The sequence below is a fragment of the Rhopalosiphum maidis genome, chromosome 3 (genome assembly GCF_003676215.2).
Source record: "Rhopalosiphum maidis isolate BTI-1 chromosome 3, ASM367621v3, whole genome shotgun sequence".
Taxonomy (NCBI): domain Eukaryota; kingdom Metazoa; phylum Arthropoda; class Insecta; order Hemiptera; family Aphididae; genus Rhopalosiphum; species Rhopalosiphum maidis.
Window position 1 is genome coordinate 39770720 of NC_040879.1, and position 19099 is coordinate 39789818.

At 22.4% G+C, this 19099-nt stretch overlaps 1 protein-coding gene across 1 annotated transcript in view; it reads right to left on the reverse strand.

The window, feature by feature from the left end:
- Positions 1-19099, reverse strand: part of LOC113551883 — a 79839-nt gene that overhangs the window by 3231 nt on the left and 57509 nt on the right. Inside the window, exons 3-5 of the mRNA XM_026954435.1 lie at positions 18420-18516; positions 13125-13298; positions 6661-7041 (exon numbers count right to left, since the gene is read on the reverse strand). Of these exons, the coding sequence (XP_026810236.1) occupies positions 6661-7041; positions 13125-13298; positions 18420-18516 (652 nt within the window). The remainder of the gene's footprint in view (positions 1-6660; positions 7042-13124; positions 13299-18419; positions 18517-19099) is intronic.

The following is a 19099-nucleotide window of genomic DNA, read 5'->3' on the forward strand; positions in this document are numbered from 1 at the left end:
TAAACTTTAAATACTTATAATTCATAAATTATAATACCCGTCTAAAATTTGTATAATATATCGAAGTATTTCAACTAATATTCTTTACGATTAAGAAATTAAATATGCATTAAAAAAAAAAAAAATTAAATTAAATTAAAAACAATAACAGTAAAATCGGTAAAAACATCTTTTTCTAAAAAATATTTTTTTTTATTTTAGAAAAAAATTGTTTTCAAATAAATTGAAATTATTTAAACAAATATTTTCTAAACCGTTAATATATATTTTTTATATAATAAGTATTTAACGTTTAAAATATAACTTCTACCTCTTATTACAATATTATTTTAACATGTACCTCTGTAACCTATGTAGTGTTCGAATTGGAATAATTAAAAAATGGATCATTATTAGACTCGCAGGAAAATAATTAGTATCCCCAATTAATATAGGAATGAATAAATTTAATCTGACTTATGACGGATGAAACCTCTTAGCTCCCCCCGATTTTCAACTAAAAATTAATTATGAGTGATTTACAGAATACATTTTTTTAACAATACCTATTTTAACAGTACCTATTAATTTATATATATATTTTTAAATTAAATTATTCCACAGCCATAATGCATTTTAATAATAATTTTAAGTATTTATAGTAGGTAAATATCAAATCGAATTCGAATATCTTATTAAATACATTTTTTTAGAAATTACAAAAGTAATAAATGTTAAAAAAAATGTTTGAAAACAGCACTGTATATATTATGATCCCTGAGATCGTGTTAGATTTTATAGTGATTTAATATTTCCAAAGTCATAAATATAAGATTGAAAAATCTATTTATAAAAATGTGTTTTAATCATGCTGCTATATTCCGAATAGTGGTTAGTAATATATAATTACGCGGCGTATAGATTCATGAATAATAATATTTCATATTTTCGTGTTTTTTCGACTGGTAATATTGTGACAGCTGCAAAACTAATTTTAAAACTATTTAATCAGGTTGAATCATTTTTTGAGAATAAATTCTGAAAACTAAATTAGGGAACAGTTAATTTGAAAATTAAATTGTCAAATGTACATTTTCATTTTTTTTGCCGTCAAAATATTAAACTCAAAATAATAATTGGCTGCAGAAATATTAGACTATCCGTGAAATATAGGTAAAGTAGACTGTAGTAAGCATGCATTTATGTATTTACATATTATATAGCAGTAAGTACTCTATTATTTATATTTATTATAATTATAATTTAAATATTAAATTTACTGTCTAAGATTATTATTCTTTGTATTATAAAAAAATAGTAATTTTATTAAAACTATTGTGTTGAAGGTATTCCTTTGATAAAATAGTTTCTATGCTAGAAAAATTAAAAGCATATTGCTCACAAAATGAAACATTTTCTAGTTCAAAAGGACTCGCATTGCAATCACTGAGTTCACGCAAGTAGTATGTAAATAAAACTTTGTTTGAATACTGGTTATAAACTAAATATGGGTAAAAAATAAAACATAACCTAACCCTCTTCGTTTGGTCTATGAATTAACTTGGAAAAATGAATAGAAAAAAATCAACTCCATTTTACCACTACAAAAAATTCGTAGTGATCCACACAAGATATAATAGATATATTTTCGTGTCTCTATTATATTATACTTTTACACATTTTGTGAACATAAATAGTGATAATTAGTATAATTTATTGGATTTATAATTTCAATTTTATATTTAGTAAAAAAAAAAAAAACTATTGAATAGTGATAACATAACCTAACGTAATCCAATTATTTTAATTGGGATCATAAATTAGTTTACTAAATTTTTAAAAGTCATGGTAATTTATTAAGTAATGAATCTAAATCTATGATTCAATCGCCATAATTATTTGAAAAACCAAAATGACCAACGGGCCAACATAATCAATAAATAGCCTTTAGAATTTAAAAAAGATAGTTTAAACATTTTATACGTGAATAAAATGGGCCTCTGTAAATAGTGAATATAATGTTAAATTAAAAGGCCGACAACCATAGAAACACCTGATTTATGGTGCCATGTTGATCAAAATTTTAATCACAAATTAAAATACAGTATTTTGAATTTACAAGTATTTTTTTTTATATACACGGCCATGTAATAGAGCTAGTATTCATGAATTAAAAATTAAAAACGTTTGTAGTCTCTTTATTCATTTTATTTATAATTTTAATAAAATAATTTATTTTTAAATTTAATTGTATAAAGCCACTGTTTTTACGTATTTGGACATATGATTTATGTGCTATTACTACTGTTACCTGCTACCAGCGTATACGGTATACTACAACACTATTTATTAAATGTCAGAAAAGAAGTGTTTCTTTTTACTTTCAACTTCCAATACACTTACAACCCCGAGAGCTATTTTAGATTATTTTACTGATATTTCGAAGGCAAAATAATAATTATTATTTCGATGGTAAGAACTTCTAAGTTAGTAATATTATTTTATTTCTTTATTTTTTGAAGGTAACAACTCCTGGCTAAGTTAATAATCTTTTATTTCTTTATATTTTTGAATTAATTTTGGTTAAAGAATAATGCATTTTAATATATAAAAAACAAAAAATGTTTAAGTTTGTTAAAGCTACAAAAAGAATCAATCGTTTGAGTAGAAAATAAGATCTAGTTGGTACTTTGGTGTGTAAAAAGTGAAGAATACTTATTGTTTAGTAATTTTCAAAATAATCTGCGGAAAAAATATGATGAAACCGGAATATTTAAACAAATTTAATTAATGACAAAATTGATTTTATAGTAATTTGAATTTATTTTAATATTCATTGTTTACTAATGATAACATTGATGACGTTTTTGTTTGTAAGATAAAATGCTATACAAAATTTTCTTACATTTTTAGTACAGAAAAATATTGAAATATATATTGTTCAAACTTTTATTTTCATAATGACATTTTTAATTCTAAATAAAAGTCAAAATTTGATATTATATGAAAACAAAAATAACAATTTTTCTTTTATGACTAGTTATAATATTTTTATAATTTATTCCAAAAATATTTATCAATGATACTTATCCGTTACGCAAATAATTGATTTGTATACATCGTGAATTTAAAATATTGAGACTAATTTCAAGTTAGACTTAAACTTTTTGACTTGAAAGTGAATTACTTTCGTATTACTTTCGTATTATTTATATTAAAATATTTGTTATATAATAAATCCGATTCTTCGATAAAATTCAGTTCAATTTATTAGTATAATATAAAATAAATAAATTATAAAATATTATTAGTGGTTGATGTCGAGCGAGATTACTATAAAATGATATATCATTGAGTTCAAATTTATTTCACACATTACAGTGATCTACTCATTGACACATTCTAAACAATAGAGTGACTTTGCCGATTTTTAAATGAGAATTAAATTATTTTTTATGTATATTTTTATTTTGTGCAATAAATTTCCTTAGATTTTAGAAAAAAAATACTGGTTAATTTTTTTGTGCATTTAATAAAAATGAACGAATTTTTAATAATCAAATAAATTTAGTGAATTCAGTTAATTAGAATAATGTATTTGGAATCTTTACTAAAAATTTCATGTAGATATGCGTTTATTTTTGTATATACGAATTCTTCTATTAACCTCAGGACTTGGGGTCTTATGTCTAAACATGTAAGTACTCAACACTGTAAATGTGCTTGAATTATATAATATATGAGTTAAAAATTATTTAACTTTGATTAAATTAAAATTTTGATTTAGTGGTATATTTATCAAAATAATTATGCATAAAATAAATTGACATGAGTAAGTACCCAATAGATCACGATTGGGGTAAGAGGTTACATAATTTTTATTAATTGTTCATTATATTATACATATCATACAAAATGTATACATTTTTCCACTTATAAAATTAATGTTCTATTATATATTTATAAATTTTTATGGAAGTTTTGCAGCTAATAGTTTTTAGTTCAACAATCAACAGTGTCCATTTTTAAATTAATAGTTTTTTTATCCGTCATATTTAGTATTTTAATTACTTATACCTACATACTACAACCAATTATTATTATTAGATGCTGTAATTGATGTATTAAATTTTAATTTAATGATAAACAATTAAATGAAGCTTTCGATTCAGTCCATCGTTTATCTGTCTATTTTTCTAAGAATGTTTTAGAATAAATTTATATTGCTACTAGAACTGATTTCTTTATTAGAAATACGGTAGGTTGAACTAACTTTCGCATAAAATAAATCTCTTATATTAAATAATACTTAAATATTAAGATATTATTTCATACAATAGCACTAGTCATAATCAACTTTTAAGTCAATACTAATGTACCGTTAGTCTATTGAATAGAATGAATAGGTTCGTAGTACCTATAAATTGCTTTGCTTAAAATGAATATAGATATTTAAAAAATTACATCTTGTGCTATGAATAATAATACGTATATACAATGGCGAAAACTTTCGAGTTCCATCGAATAATATTTTTTTGACTACAGAAAAATAACTAAAATATAGCTATTTAACTATATTTAAATATTCTAATTTCATCATTGAATTATCCACGAAAAAAAGAAATGTTGCTTGTATATTTATCATCTTTTTAAGTTGTTATAAAATAAACTTAAAAGAATTTTTTTTTATATTTTCATGTGTGAATTTTTTAAATTTAAAATTTAATTAATTTGTAAGTAAAAAATATTTTGTACATTTTAATAGTTTTTGAAAAAATTGTCAAATTTTAAATTTAGAACATTTATAAAAAAAAAGTTGTGCTAATGTATTTTATTTTATTTAAAATTGTTATAAAAATAATTAATATAGGATATTGTATAACATTTAATGCTTTGTAGGCGATTAGTAATATTTTGAAAATTTTATGAACAATCATAATAGTGTCTATATTTAATATTTTTGGAATAACAAGAATAAAATCAAAATTGTCTTGATAAATCGTTGTTATATGTGTGAGAAATTCAATATTATCAATAAAATGTTTTAGCTTTACGTAAACAAATGTGTTTTAAATTTCATTAAAAAAAAGATTTTAAAAACTCTTGCATTAAATTTTAAGTATTTTCACTAAATATACATTTTTAATCAATATTTACTGAAAAAACTAAAATAAAATCCAAAAATTTTGAATATCTAAAAATAGCTTGAATATAGTCAAGACACTTTAAAAGTGAATGCATGTTTAAATAACTTTAATACCTATAAATATTTGTTGAACGTTTCAAGTATCCACGGTAATTCATTTTTGAATTACAACAAAATAACAGAATTGAGTATGACAAAAACTGATTTTGTATACAAATTTCCGTTTTCTCGATTTTTTCTTGTTTTTCTAAATTATTAAGAATGTACTGAAATTATTTTACTTTTGATCCCTTAAAGTAGCTAGATCCGCTTTGTTACCGAAAAATAAACTAACGTAAAAGATTAAAGCTTTTTTAACGCTTTGAAAGGTGACGACAGACACAAAAAAATAAAAATAATAAAAACACACATATTATTCTGAAACTAATAGAAATACCTTTCAGAATTAAAATTATTATTGTTTATGGAAAATGTTTTAATTTAACAATTTTTTGACTATCTAAGTATAATTTAAAAATTATTTCCAATAATTTGATAAGCTCTATTATTTTATTTTACTTTGAAACTTATGTAAAGTTTATTTAAATGAACGCACATCTCAACATGAATATATATACTAAATTTATATTTATTTTATTGATCTATCAAAAAAATTTCTTTAAATATATAAATTATTAGTTTATATACTTTAAAATATAATTGTATAAAATTAACACAATTAGTAATGAATTTTATTGATTTTTGGTTCAAATTATCTAATGTCTTTTTTTAGTCAACAGCTAAGAATAATATCAATTTATAAAATATATTAATAAGCGTTAATACATTAACGTTTATATATATATTTTTAGCGTGTCTTTGTCTTAAAATAATATGGGAAAAAATCAATTCTTGTAAAGGTTGGTAGATAAATTAATAATATTTAATTAAACAGATTTGTTTAAACTATTATACACCAGTTATTATGTTTTTAAGTAATAAAATTAGTAAAATTATCTATTGCTTAATTATGTATTCTTATACTGTTGTTTATAAAAGATGTTCTAAAACTTCGTTAGAAATGATAATAACTTCGGCTTTCGTGATCAAAGAATAACTTTTTAATCAAAAGAGATGTTAATATTTTTGTAAAATGATAAAAAGTGATTATAAAGGAAAGAAAATGTCAAATATGCGTACAACAGTGAAAATTCCGAGAAAATTATTTCGGATTTCTAGAATTCTTCATGTTCCTAAACAAATTAATTCCAAGATATTATTAAACAGCAGCAAGTTTTGTAATTTATAATAACTAGGTAATGAAAAACCACGCACATGACTTAAAAATATTATTAGAACGAGACGCTATAATTTAGCCGAGTCATAAACGTCATTTAAACGTATATATTTACGTCCTATATGTAGATATTACAATAATCATAGGCAGGTAATAATGACATAATATTATAACACTAGGTACCCTTAAATTATTATTATTACATTTTAAAGATTTCAAATAGATTATCATAAATTAAATTATATAATATTATATTTACTCGAACCATCGTGCATTGACGGCGGTATGGCATCGTGATGGATGACCGTGATCTGAGGCGTGGTACCGTGTCGATAAATGGTCGGCATGGAATGTTGCTGTTGTTGGAACGCTTGGGCAGGTTCTCTTTTTAACGGACCGTTGTTGTTCTCCATCAGCAGACCGCCGACGCCGTTTTGTTGATGCGCCATCGTCTTCTTGGACGGCGACGTGTCCATACCACCGCTGTTACTAGTACCGCGGTAGGTTTGATTGCGATGGTCCCAGTGCAACACAACGGTGACTCGACCTTTGTTGTCCATTATTTTCCACGACGGTGTCTCGTCTTGCAATTCCAGTGCATGAATCGTTTCGCAGACGATTTTTGGGATTGCGGCAATCGCTGTAACATTTTTGCTTGTCCGGTTTACTAATATATAGGTAATTAAATACGATAAGACGAATCACAAAGCACGATGTTCTGTTCGAATTTAGATTTTCAAAATTTCCAACTATACGGGTAAGGATAGTATAATTTACAAATTTATAGACTTGTTTACCATTTAAGCTTTGTTATGTGACTATAATATACAAGTTAAATTTTTTCAAGTGTATCAATTTTTTTTTTTAATTGTAAATTGAAAAGTAGACGTTTTTTTATTGAAAATGTCGATGTATCCATTTCCAAATTTTAAGAGGTAGTTTCTAAACTCAGAGTTACTAAAATGTATATACCAAGGATTTTAAAAAATATTATAAAATAGGTTTAATATTGGATGTAGTAATAAACATTCTCGTAAAATTTTTAAAATTAATGAAATATTAAAAGATTGATATTAATTACTACAGTTTTCAAATCTTTATAATAAAATTCTATGTAATTAATTGTTTGAATTTTGATTTACGTTTATCAACATTTTGAAAAGTTATCTAACTAAAAATTTATAAAATAAATAATAAGTTATTGGTAAATTTAAATGATTGAAACTATGGTTCTAAGGGAAACTTATACATTTAAAAAATAAGAATTTGAATAAATCCATCATCAAAAGAAAAACGTGCATGCTTGGGGAATCATCCTGTATGAGAGTCATGTGTCGCAATATTGGCGCATCCGTTAAACCACGAAGAATGAGTTTTTTTTTATCTAAATATTATCTGTGCGCGTGTTTTGGGTGGTGGTACATTTATTTTATTTCACTGTAACATGCGAACGTGCGAATGTATAGAAATGATGGTGTGAAACATTTATAACTTAAAAAAATATATACATCAGAGTTTGGAACGTTTAGAAACCCCTTTGAGACTGTCTACGTAATCATTTACGCACCAAAAACTGCTGTACGGTAGCTACAAAGGGTTTCAAATTTGATTTGACAGACGAATTTCCTGGTCTTTCTCTACATATCTTAAGCGATTATAACGGTGGTATCAACACAAAAGTTGTTTATATAAATATAAATAGTTTATTATAGTTGCGTTTTCCATTTATATGTGTAAATTGTGTAATGTATTTCAAAATCATTATTTAGAATATACCTAATATACCTAATGTCAATTTTAGTTGCCGAGTGCAGCAATAAATGTATTATTGTTTACATTGATGGATTTTATGTTTTAATCATTTTAAGTTTTATTTGCAGTTTCTTTTTTATTGTTGACAGAAGTGGTCTAAGTACTTTTATTTTAAACAGCGTTTGAATATCTCTAGTCGTTTTTGTTTTCAGAACGCAGTTAAATAAACTAAAAAAGAACTGGTGATTAAAATAATCGATTTTTGGTTACTTTGCTGCGTTATTTAAGAAAAAAACTAATTCTATAAATTTAAAATTTCCCCTGTGATTTATTATTAAGCTACATTGACTGCAGTAAATTATATTTTAAGACAAATATAAAACATAGTATCCAACGTATCTTTAAAATCTTGATTTATACATTTTTTTTTGATGTATAATGGCTGTTTACGTTCTGAAATAATTATCAGAAACTAAGCTGAGTTCATAATCGTTTTTGAATGCGATGATTAATTATTATTTTTAAATTAAAAATAATAATACTTCGTGTATAATATATACGCTAGTCCCGCGTGAAGGGTTTTAAATAAATATTACATAATGTCTATGATAACATAATATGTCGGACCTCCGGCCTACGTGTTGCCAGTATAATACTAATTACCTTTTTATATTGATTTGTTTTAGTGATTTAGATTATTACGCATCGTAATTGATTTATTACAAATCAAAATAAGTTTATTTTTCAATAACCCGATAATCCACTACTCTATACAAGTTATACGCTTTTTTTGCAAAGGAAATGATTAGTAATATTTTCGAAAACAAAATTCTTTGAGTTTAGAACTCTCAACTATTATAGGTACGTCCAAGTATCTAGGTACACAATATAATGCTATATATTATTTGTACATAATGTTTATAAATAATGCATTCATGTTCAAATTTGTCAAATAATAAATTAACGCCAACGAAAATGTTTATACTTTACTTTTATTTTTTTACTTACTCGGTTTATAATTTAAATGAAATTCATTTTTAATATTATTATTTACTTATGATTTTATTGTATCAACATTTAGTTTATATAGTTGTAGTATTTGCAAATTCATATTATATTTATAATATTGAATATTATTTTTAAAATGTTTTTAATTTTGTACTCGCAATTCAATATGGAAGGATGATTATAAAAGTATTGATAAAAACTCTGGTTATATTTATTAAAAAATATAAATAAAAATTGATATTATATTTATCAATTAGTATTTTTAATTTTCTATTAGTTAGATCTTATAGATAGATCGAACAATATTTTAAGACTCTGGCACATACTTTTTCGGATGGGGCCCTAGTAGTTTGGTTATGTGAATAGGTGAAATATTTTGATCGAACAATATCACCATAACCTTCAGTAGCCTCGGCATAAAATTGAATAGAATTTGTATCAATGTTTGGTATAAGGTTCGGTAGGTTATCTGTGACCCGTTCAGCCGTTTAGGTTATCGGTGTGATTGCAGCCGGTTTGCCGGTTTTTAACGATTGTTTTCGAAGTCATATTATAAAATATTAAAAGATAATATTTTATTATATTAGTTATTGTAGTTAAATTGTTATAAACTGTCCCCATGTGTATCATTCGGTCCAGTTCATACCTACTTTGCCTAATTCCAATTATAAGATAATTCAGTTTATTGTAAAGTAGTTATTTTAGTTTTTAAGATTTTTAAAACATTTCCATTTTTCAACATCCTAATATTCCGACGTTTTAATTTACAGAAACATCTTTCCTCCAGTTTTAATATAACTTTTTAAATCGTTATAATTCTCCAATTACAGATTAAAATAAACTGATTATAATAATGGTATTAATAATGTTGAGCTCAATGAAGTGTAAATAATTTTTAGATTTTAAATTTATTTCGTTTTTTAAAAATTCAAAATTTTTAGTTTTTAAAAATATTAAATAAATATTAAAACGGATATTTAAACTAGAAATACGATATATTTACTGAATGAGTTAATTAAACTAATTAATACGTTTTAGTTAAAAAATATTAATCAATAAACTTGAATTATTCTTTCATTTTTAAAGTAATATTTTTCTATTACACTGATATTTTCAAAAATTAAGACTAAATTTCATAAAAGATATTATTCAAAATTATCGATTTTTAGTATTTTTTTGTTTTATAAAAATAATAATAACATTTTTTTTGTTGTAAACAAGTATTATACATGTTAGAAGCTTTTGATCATTACTTATATTATTATATTTTATTTATAATATAATTGTTTTAAAAATATTTAAAAGAATTGGAATCTATTTCTAAGGAGTTATTTGAAAATTGTTTCATGGTTCAAGGTTAGCCAATCTGACATAATGTTTCTCATAAGTCGTTTTTACAGTAATTTAAAAATATTGAAAATACATGTTATCAGTGTTACACATATATGATAAGCGTTTGTAGTTAGATAGTCTCTTCATTAGGAATCAATTTTTCCCATTAATTTATTAATAATATTATGTCATACCTACTATACAACAGAAAAATCGCTTTCTTGAATTAATATAGATTTAGATGAGCGAAATGAATCATTTAATTTAATTTCGAATAATATAATTTATCCACAAAAAAGTTAGTCCACATATTATGATTTATGAATGGGCAGAATCGATTCAAATATAAATCTAATATATTTATTTAATAAATGGTCTGGAAATTAAAAATACTCTTTTGTTAAATAGATTAATTTTCATTAATTCAAAATATTTATTAAAAAATCTCTTACTTCAGTTCATTGACTAATGTTAAAAACTATATACCAAAAATGTATTTTAAAACTGCTGAATTTTAGATTTTAGATTTATTTTATTTTGTAAGCAACTAATATAGTTGTAATGTTGTTAAGACAAACACGTGGGATGAGAGCATAGACTTAGGTTCTGAGTGCAGTGATATTTTTTTTTTATTAAATGTATGTTTTTCATAAAAAAATAGGCATTATTTAGAATTATAATTATAATGTTATTATTTTTAGGACAAGGAAAAAACATGTCATACCATGGTATGTTAAAAAATGTAAGTACATGTATTTATTTATGTTATTATAAAACTCGGGCACGCACTTCGATGGTTCGGGTCTTAGTAATTTAGTTGCGTGAATCGGTCATAAATTGTATTTAAACCGTAACTCGAGTAACTTCAGTTGGAGAATGGGTTATCTGCGCGATTGCAGCAGATTTACATGTTTTAATTATTTTATTCATAGACTTATGACATAATATTAAAATTATATGGATTAATTCTAAAAAAATACTGTGAGAATACATGTATAATTAGCAGGCATAATCACTTAATCCGGAAAATCATATACCTTCATTAACAAAATATATATATATCCAAACATATAAATCAATTAAATATTAGTTTTTCATTAAAATAAAAATAACTAGAAAAAATGAAAAATTTAAATAGTCATACATAGATCAAAATGTTAAATTATTTTTAAAAATTATACCATGACCAGAAAATTGTATTATAAATACTTGAAACAATTTCAAATATCATTTTTTTATTAGTTTTTTAATTACAATAAAATAATAAAATTTGTTTTGTTAAAAATAAGTGTGTACATTTTTTTATTTTTCCATATTTTTTTCGGCTTATCTTGATTTTATAACATAGTAGAATTTTTTACTTTTAAACCTCTAAAAGTGGAAAATTGAAGTAAGTATTTTTACAATAAATAATATATTATTCATCATTTTAAAACCAATGTATTGAGCTTAATTTAATATCTAATAGTTAGTATTTACTATGTATACAAATACCACAGACTATTTATAGTACGAGTATAATTTTTATTTCAATTAATATTAATTGATAAAAAAAATGTATTAACATGCTCCAAGAGTACTTTAATTATAACAACAATTGTGGCTTTAAAAAAAAAAAAAATCCCCATACTTTTCATGATTATATATTTTTTTAAATTCACTCAGTTCGTAAAAGTTATTTTATTATTACAATTGCTTATTTTAAAGAATAAATACCTGTATTCATAATAACATTAAAATTTAAAAAATAACACAGTTACACAATTATTTAGATTCATACAATACTGGTTAAAATCCACTTATTTAATTGTGTTGAATGTAATTTGTTCATAATTTAAATAATTTAATATAATATTTATACTTATTTACATCTACGAGTGACAGTTTTATTATGGAACTTAAAAACGTATAAATGCAATAAATAATAATTTCGTATAAAGAAGCTCTTTTGGAATTAGATTTGTTCATTTAATCTTTGCACTTTTATTGATGCTATTTATAATACAAATTATAGTTTTGAACTTAAACTTCAGTCTTAAATGTATTGTTTGTATTTTTTTTTATTTTATTATGTATTTGTATGAGAAAATATTATACTACATTGTTTATTAGTCATCGCACATACAAACGAATAAACCATCGTAGTTTCATCTTTTGCATTATTCAGGCTATTCAGATAATATGCGAGTGCGCCATGGGAGAACTGAGTTAAAGTTTATTAAACTGATTTGTAGACCGTATAATTTATCCCGTGCACCGGTAAATTCCATTTTAGACGAATATTACTTATACGATGTATTTTCTTGATTAGTATAACTTAATATTACACTCGGTTGTATCAGATTTAATTTAAGTTTTTATACTCTAGAGTCAATGGAGCTCTGTTATTTTTTTTTTCAAATGAAAAATTGATTTTTATTATTTTCATAATGATTACATATACATATAATACAACACTTTCTTTATGACGTGGTGGTCGAAAGGTCCATGCACAATATTCTGAAGTCTCTACGCACATATCGTACTTAATTGGTTGAGTAATTTGAGTTTGGTTTATGCGATTTTCGATAGTTATGCAAATTATTGACAAATAGTAATAATGATTATATAAGTTATAAAATTCATAATTACCTGTTTTAATGGCATCAACTTCAGCTGGGTACCAGTACTCGTCATTCCTGAGCAATAACACAGTTGTATTGTTTGGCAGTGTTTTGAAGTATTCGGGATCTTCGATTTGTGTACCGTCAGTTTCGAGTACCAATCTAACGGACTCGTTCGGCGCGATATTCAGTTTCTCTTTGCCTGTCAAAATATGCATCGTTATTGAAAGATTTAAAAAAAGTGAATAAAAATTATTAACTTGTGTCAAACTATCTATAGTATGATATATTTTCATAAGTCATAACTATTGCGTGTGAAGATTATTATATTATATACAACAATAATATAATATGCATAATTTATAGTGTAAAATGTATTAAGACGCTACTAAATAATAAAAATATATTTTTTAAATTCAAGAAAACTTAATTTAGTACTTTTTAATAGAACATTTACGTTTCATGCAATTAGATTTCGATATTAAGTGAATTGCGTTGAAAATAATACAAATAATTGGATGTTAATATTATAATGGATTATTATACTCATATGTATCGCCATTATGGTGGTATTTAAATTTCAATAATACATTTGTCACTTAAACAAAACTTGTATTCATTAGATATAGACTTGAGTTTAAAGAAACACTATTTTAAGTAGGTAAAAATATTTTTTTATTAGTAAGTTCAGATGTTTTACAAAGTAAATGTTAGTGATTAAATTTATGGTGAATTGGTATACGTAAGTGTTTGTTAAAAATTCAAGTATATTTACGACATTTACGTAATATTTATTTTATAAAATATACTGACCAAATTTATTATAAAATACCAATTATGTTAAAATGTTCACTGTATACTTAATGTTTTATAAAATTAATTTTAGTTTAAATAATACACATTAGTTATATTCAATTTTATGATTGATTGTTTTAAGGTAAATATGAAAAGAATCTCAAATATATTCACGATAAAAGTATTCAGGAATAAAATATACGTCAACAAAATAACTTGTTGCAAATGAAATGTGTAAGCCAATTTTGTAACCTTAATTTAATTTAAATTATTTTAAAATATTTTAATAAAATATTCTTGTTCAAATCATAGTTATAAGTAAATGTAACTTTCGTATTACTTTTAAATTACTACTTCATAAGGAATTATATATATAATATAAGATAATAAATTATGTATAATATTTATATATATATATATATATACCTAAAAATAATAACTATTTGAATTCTCTTTGATTTTTCTTAAATACTAAAACACTTTGACATTTTATTTTTATAATTTTTTTCTTAAAGTCGATAATAGTCCAATGCCGTCATTGGTAATATAAAAACACCAGTATCGTAAAAGAAGAAAATAAAATCTCTATCAACCTGTCATCATACTTATTATATTTCTTGTTAACTTTGAAATGATCAATGTTTTATTTTTTCCAACGAATTTTGAATTACAGAGGGTTGACTATATTACATACGGCGGAGATGTATTTTACAGAGGCTTATAATTTTTATTTTATCGAAATTTTCAATTCCATCAAACGATCGAAATTGTTATTTTCAGGAGGGTATTTTCGTTCAAAACTATTCCCAAGAATTTTTTTTCTGTTTATTTTACCTATTTAAATATACACTATAAAACAGAAAAATAGTAATACAACCTCTAGTCTAGTTACTATAATATATTATGCAATACTGCAGTGTGTACTATGAGTATTTTACTTAATATAATATATCTATTCTGTTCTATATCTCTTTGTTTTTTCTTACAACTGATTGTTTACTGCAATGAATTTCTTTAAAAACTGTAACTAATACTACTGTACAATATGTTCTTTGATCTAGTTTAGTGTGAATTAGTGAATAATTTAAAACTTTATATCACTTCTGCGATTGAAACGTCCTCTTTTTAAGTTTTTAATCCATTTCCATCTCATATCAATTTGCAAAAATTAAATATTTATATTTTATAATAGTTGATTAATAATGTAAGCAAGATAGAATTGTAAGTAGTAAGCGTATCAATCTACGAATAAGAAACTTTAATTTGGAATTATTGTTAGTATTACAATGAGAAATTCATATTTTTTATCAACATTTTTTTAATTTTGGCTTTGAACAAAAAATTACATTTTCCATTTCCATGCAATAATTTTTTTAATTTTCTTTATTCTTTAGAAATAGAATAATGTTTTGAAAACTATATAATATGTACATGTAGGAATTAGTTTATTATTGATCGGGATTAAATTAGAAGTTTAGAAAAATGTGTATGTTGTTAAATGTTTATTAATATTCAATTGTATAACCTTCCCATTATCTTGACCTATAAAACTTTTCTAATTGTTTAATAATCGATATTTAAATATTTGTCTCTGTAAATAAATGAAAAATAAAATAAAAAATTCAGTTCTATAAATAGATAAATACTAAAAAATATCATTATAATATAATATCGTAACTTTAAATTATTTTAAATTCCAAAAAGATAATTAAAAATATTATAATTATTACGAAAATATATTTTTTAATATGATATTATCTTAAAGGTTCCTCTAAAGTATATAATTTTAATTTTCAGCATTGAAAATGCTTTAAAAACCATTTTTTTAAATTTTATTTGATTTAACTTAAGTTTTTTCCATAACTATTTTAAATAATATAATGATAAATTTTAAATATTTTAAATACAAGTGAAAAATGCTAATCGAAAATAATTTATATGAGAAAATGATAATATATATATATATATAATCTTAGAAGGAATTTGAATACAGCTTAGTGGAAGAATTTAAGTAATTCTATTTTCGATTTCGAATGAAGCGAAAAATGTATATTTGTTTGATAATTTTATATTTTATTTGTTAATTATTTTTCTGATATTTTGTTAAAAACCTTTCTAAAAAATAAGCACTGAAATGTAATCGTTTTGTTAAATAGTGTATATTTTTAACCATATAACTAATTTTTAATAAAAACTCATTAAAGTTGTTATTCTATGATTTTAAAATAATAATATAAGGTACATTAATATTATATCAAATTATTTAATTAGATAAGTATTATTTTATACAAAGAAATTAAATTATTGAATAACTTTTGAACAATATTTAAAAATTAAAAATTAAATTAAATAAATAAAATTTTAATAATATAATCAACCAACATTAGTAAAGAATTAATTTAAAATGTGATGAATCAATTTTCCTTGATTGAACATTTATAATTAGGACTAGGAATAATATGTAATAAAAAACCAAAAATATGTAGTATAAAATAGAAAATATGTAATAAGAAAAATTTAAAATTATGTTAACGTATAAAATTAAAATAAAATTTTGAATAATTTTTGAATAATATCGAATTAATTGTTTTTAATTTCTAATCAATTTAATTTAAAAAATACAAAATATTAAGATATTTTCAAAACCATGCGAACTTAAGTACTGACACTGTTGAAAATTCGTAAATATATTTTGTCTAATAATTGTTGAATATAAAGTTTAATCTAAGATCATTAATATATGGTTGTCGAACAGAAAGAAATAAGATAAACTATAATCAAGTTATTAATATTTAACTAATACTTATTTCCCAAATGCATATACTTACAATTTTTATGAGTGCTATTATCAAAGTATAAATGTATAATACTAAATACTACTAAACCACCAAATTTGTCAAAATTTACAAAATATGTAAAAACATGTAAAATAAAATATATTTTATCTTATTGCCAATCACTTGAAATGAATTTATCATTTGCAATACTTAATTTATCATGTTTTAGTAAAAATATGTATTTACATACAAATCCCATCCTATTTATAATAATAGTATTATTTTTGCATTCTATTTGGGAGTATTTTCGTAACTAAATTTGTTGTCCGGCGCATTGTATAGGCAAAATAGGTACATTATTGCATTGAATGACATAATATTATTGTTATCTATTTTGATTTATAATATTATAGGTATTATATCATATTAAAAAAACGTACAAAACGTGATATTTTCCAATTTCCTTGAATTATGTTACAATTTTGTGATATATGTATCTTTACAATTACATGAAAATTTTAAATCTTTGAAAATTAGATGTATTGTTTTTTTTTTTAGTATGATTTATTGATATCATGATTTAATAACTAATATAGTTTAAACACAAAATTTAATTTGACCCTATTTAATAAGTCCCTAATTATTAATCATTTTTTTTTTAAGTCTAAGTTATGTCTATAACTTATTGAATATCATTACTCGTTTATATTATTATAATATAATTAAATTTTATATTGTTGCTAATAGATTTTAATAATGTGTTATTTAAAAATATTTCAAATTAGTAAAATTGTTTATGTTAGTAGACTATTTTTTATTCTAAGTTTCAAAATCTATAAATACATCTAGGAATTTTAACTATTGTTTTTATTATTATTACAATACATATTATATTTATATTTATAATATAGTTTTGAACACTAAAATTCAAAATTTACAAATCACAAATCATTTTTATTACAGGTTTTGTTTATTTAGTGTACATGGTGTATGGTATTTTAAATATGAAACATCCTATTATGTTCGCACAATGGCATAAACAGGTATTTTAATTATATAATCTGAATATTGTAAATATATATATATAATTATTTGAACATTTAAATTGTGTTCAAAGAAGAACATTTAAGTATATCCATTTAGTTTATTGATAAAAACAACGTATATATGTTATTAAAAATATAATATAGATATATATATATATATAAATGTGACACTAAATTATATGAATAGAGCAGTTGAAATACTCTAAGTATTTAATGTTTCTGAATTGCAACTTTTGCAAAAATATTCATCTTTAAACATAACTATTATTTATTAATATAAAATATCTATTGAATACCTTGTTTAAATTTATTTTATATACATATTATAACTATTTATTTGTTATTATATCACAAAAAACCTGAAAATATTTAATTTACATTCAAATAATGCTTATAATAATTAAATAAAGAATGGTCACAATTTTATGAATATTTTGTGCTATAATTTTAAAAATAGCTTTATAACAGTATTTTATTCTCAGAAATAATCTTTGAATAAGTAAAAGTTTCTCAAAATTTGTTTAAAACAATCTAGTTAATGGATAATAATATTGTATACTTGAATAATAAAAAAAAATAGTTGAACATGTTTGTTAAATTATTGAGAATTTTTAATTTAAGAACATAATATTCTCTTGTAATTCTAAGGTAATTCATATAGATGCATGCTTCTGATGTAAATTAATAATTTATATTAATACTTACCACGTATTTCTAAGTCTTTTAAGCTGGAGGCCAACAAGCTTTTCCTTATGTTTCTAAAACCATCCCATATTTTAAATGGCCTTTTTCCTCGAGATTCCTAAAAAATATAAATTTCATATAATAACATTGGTTAATTTTTTATTTATTATATTGTATAAAAAAAATTATTAAAACAACTTTTTTCTATAAGATTCTGTTTTGGATAGAGATTTGATAATTATTTTTAAACAAAATCTGAATTAGAAAAAAATGTTTAAAATTTAAAAAATTTCAATAATTTATATACTTGTGTACTTATTAAAATACTAAATACAATGTGTGTATTAACTTATATTATAGTATGAACCCAAAGAATATTTATATATTAATAACAAGTGTTATTTTTAAATTTAGTCTATAAATACAATATTATACGTATATATAACATTTTATTAATGCATTTAAATTTTTCAGATTAGTATTTAAAATTCAGGATTTTTTTTACAAACAACTTGATTACTAATACACACATATTCAAAACATCTTATAAACATTTGTAAACCAAGCTCAAATCGAAATTATTATCCAAAATCGTTGTTCTTTTATTCCTTTAAAATTTAATATTAAAGAACACCACTATCTTAGTCCCAGGTGAGCGAAACAAGACGAATGTTATTATACCCTTGTATTCTATCTTGTTT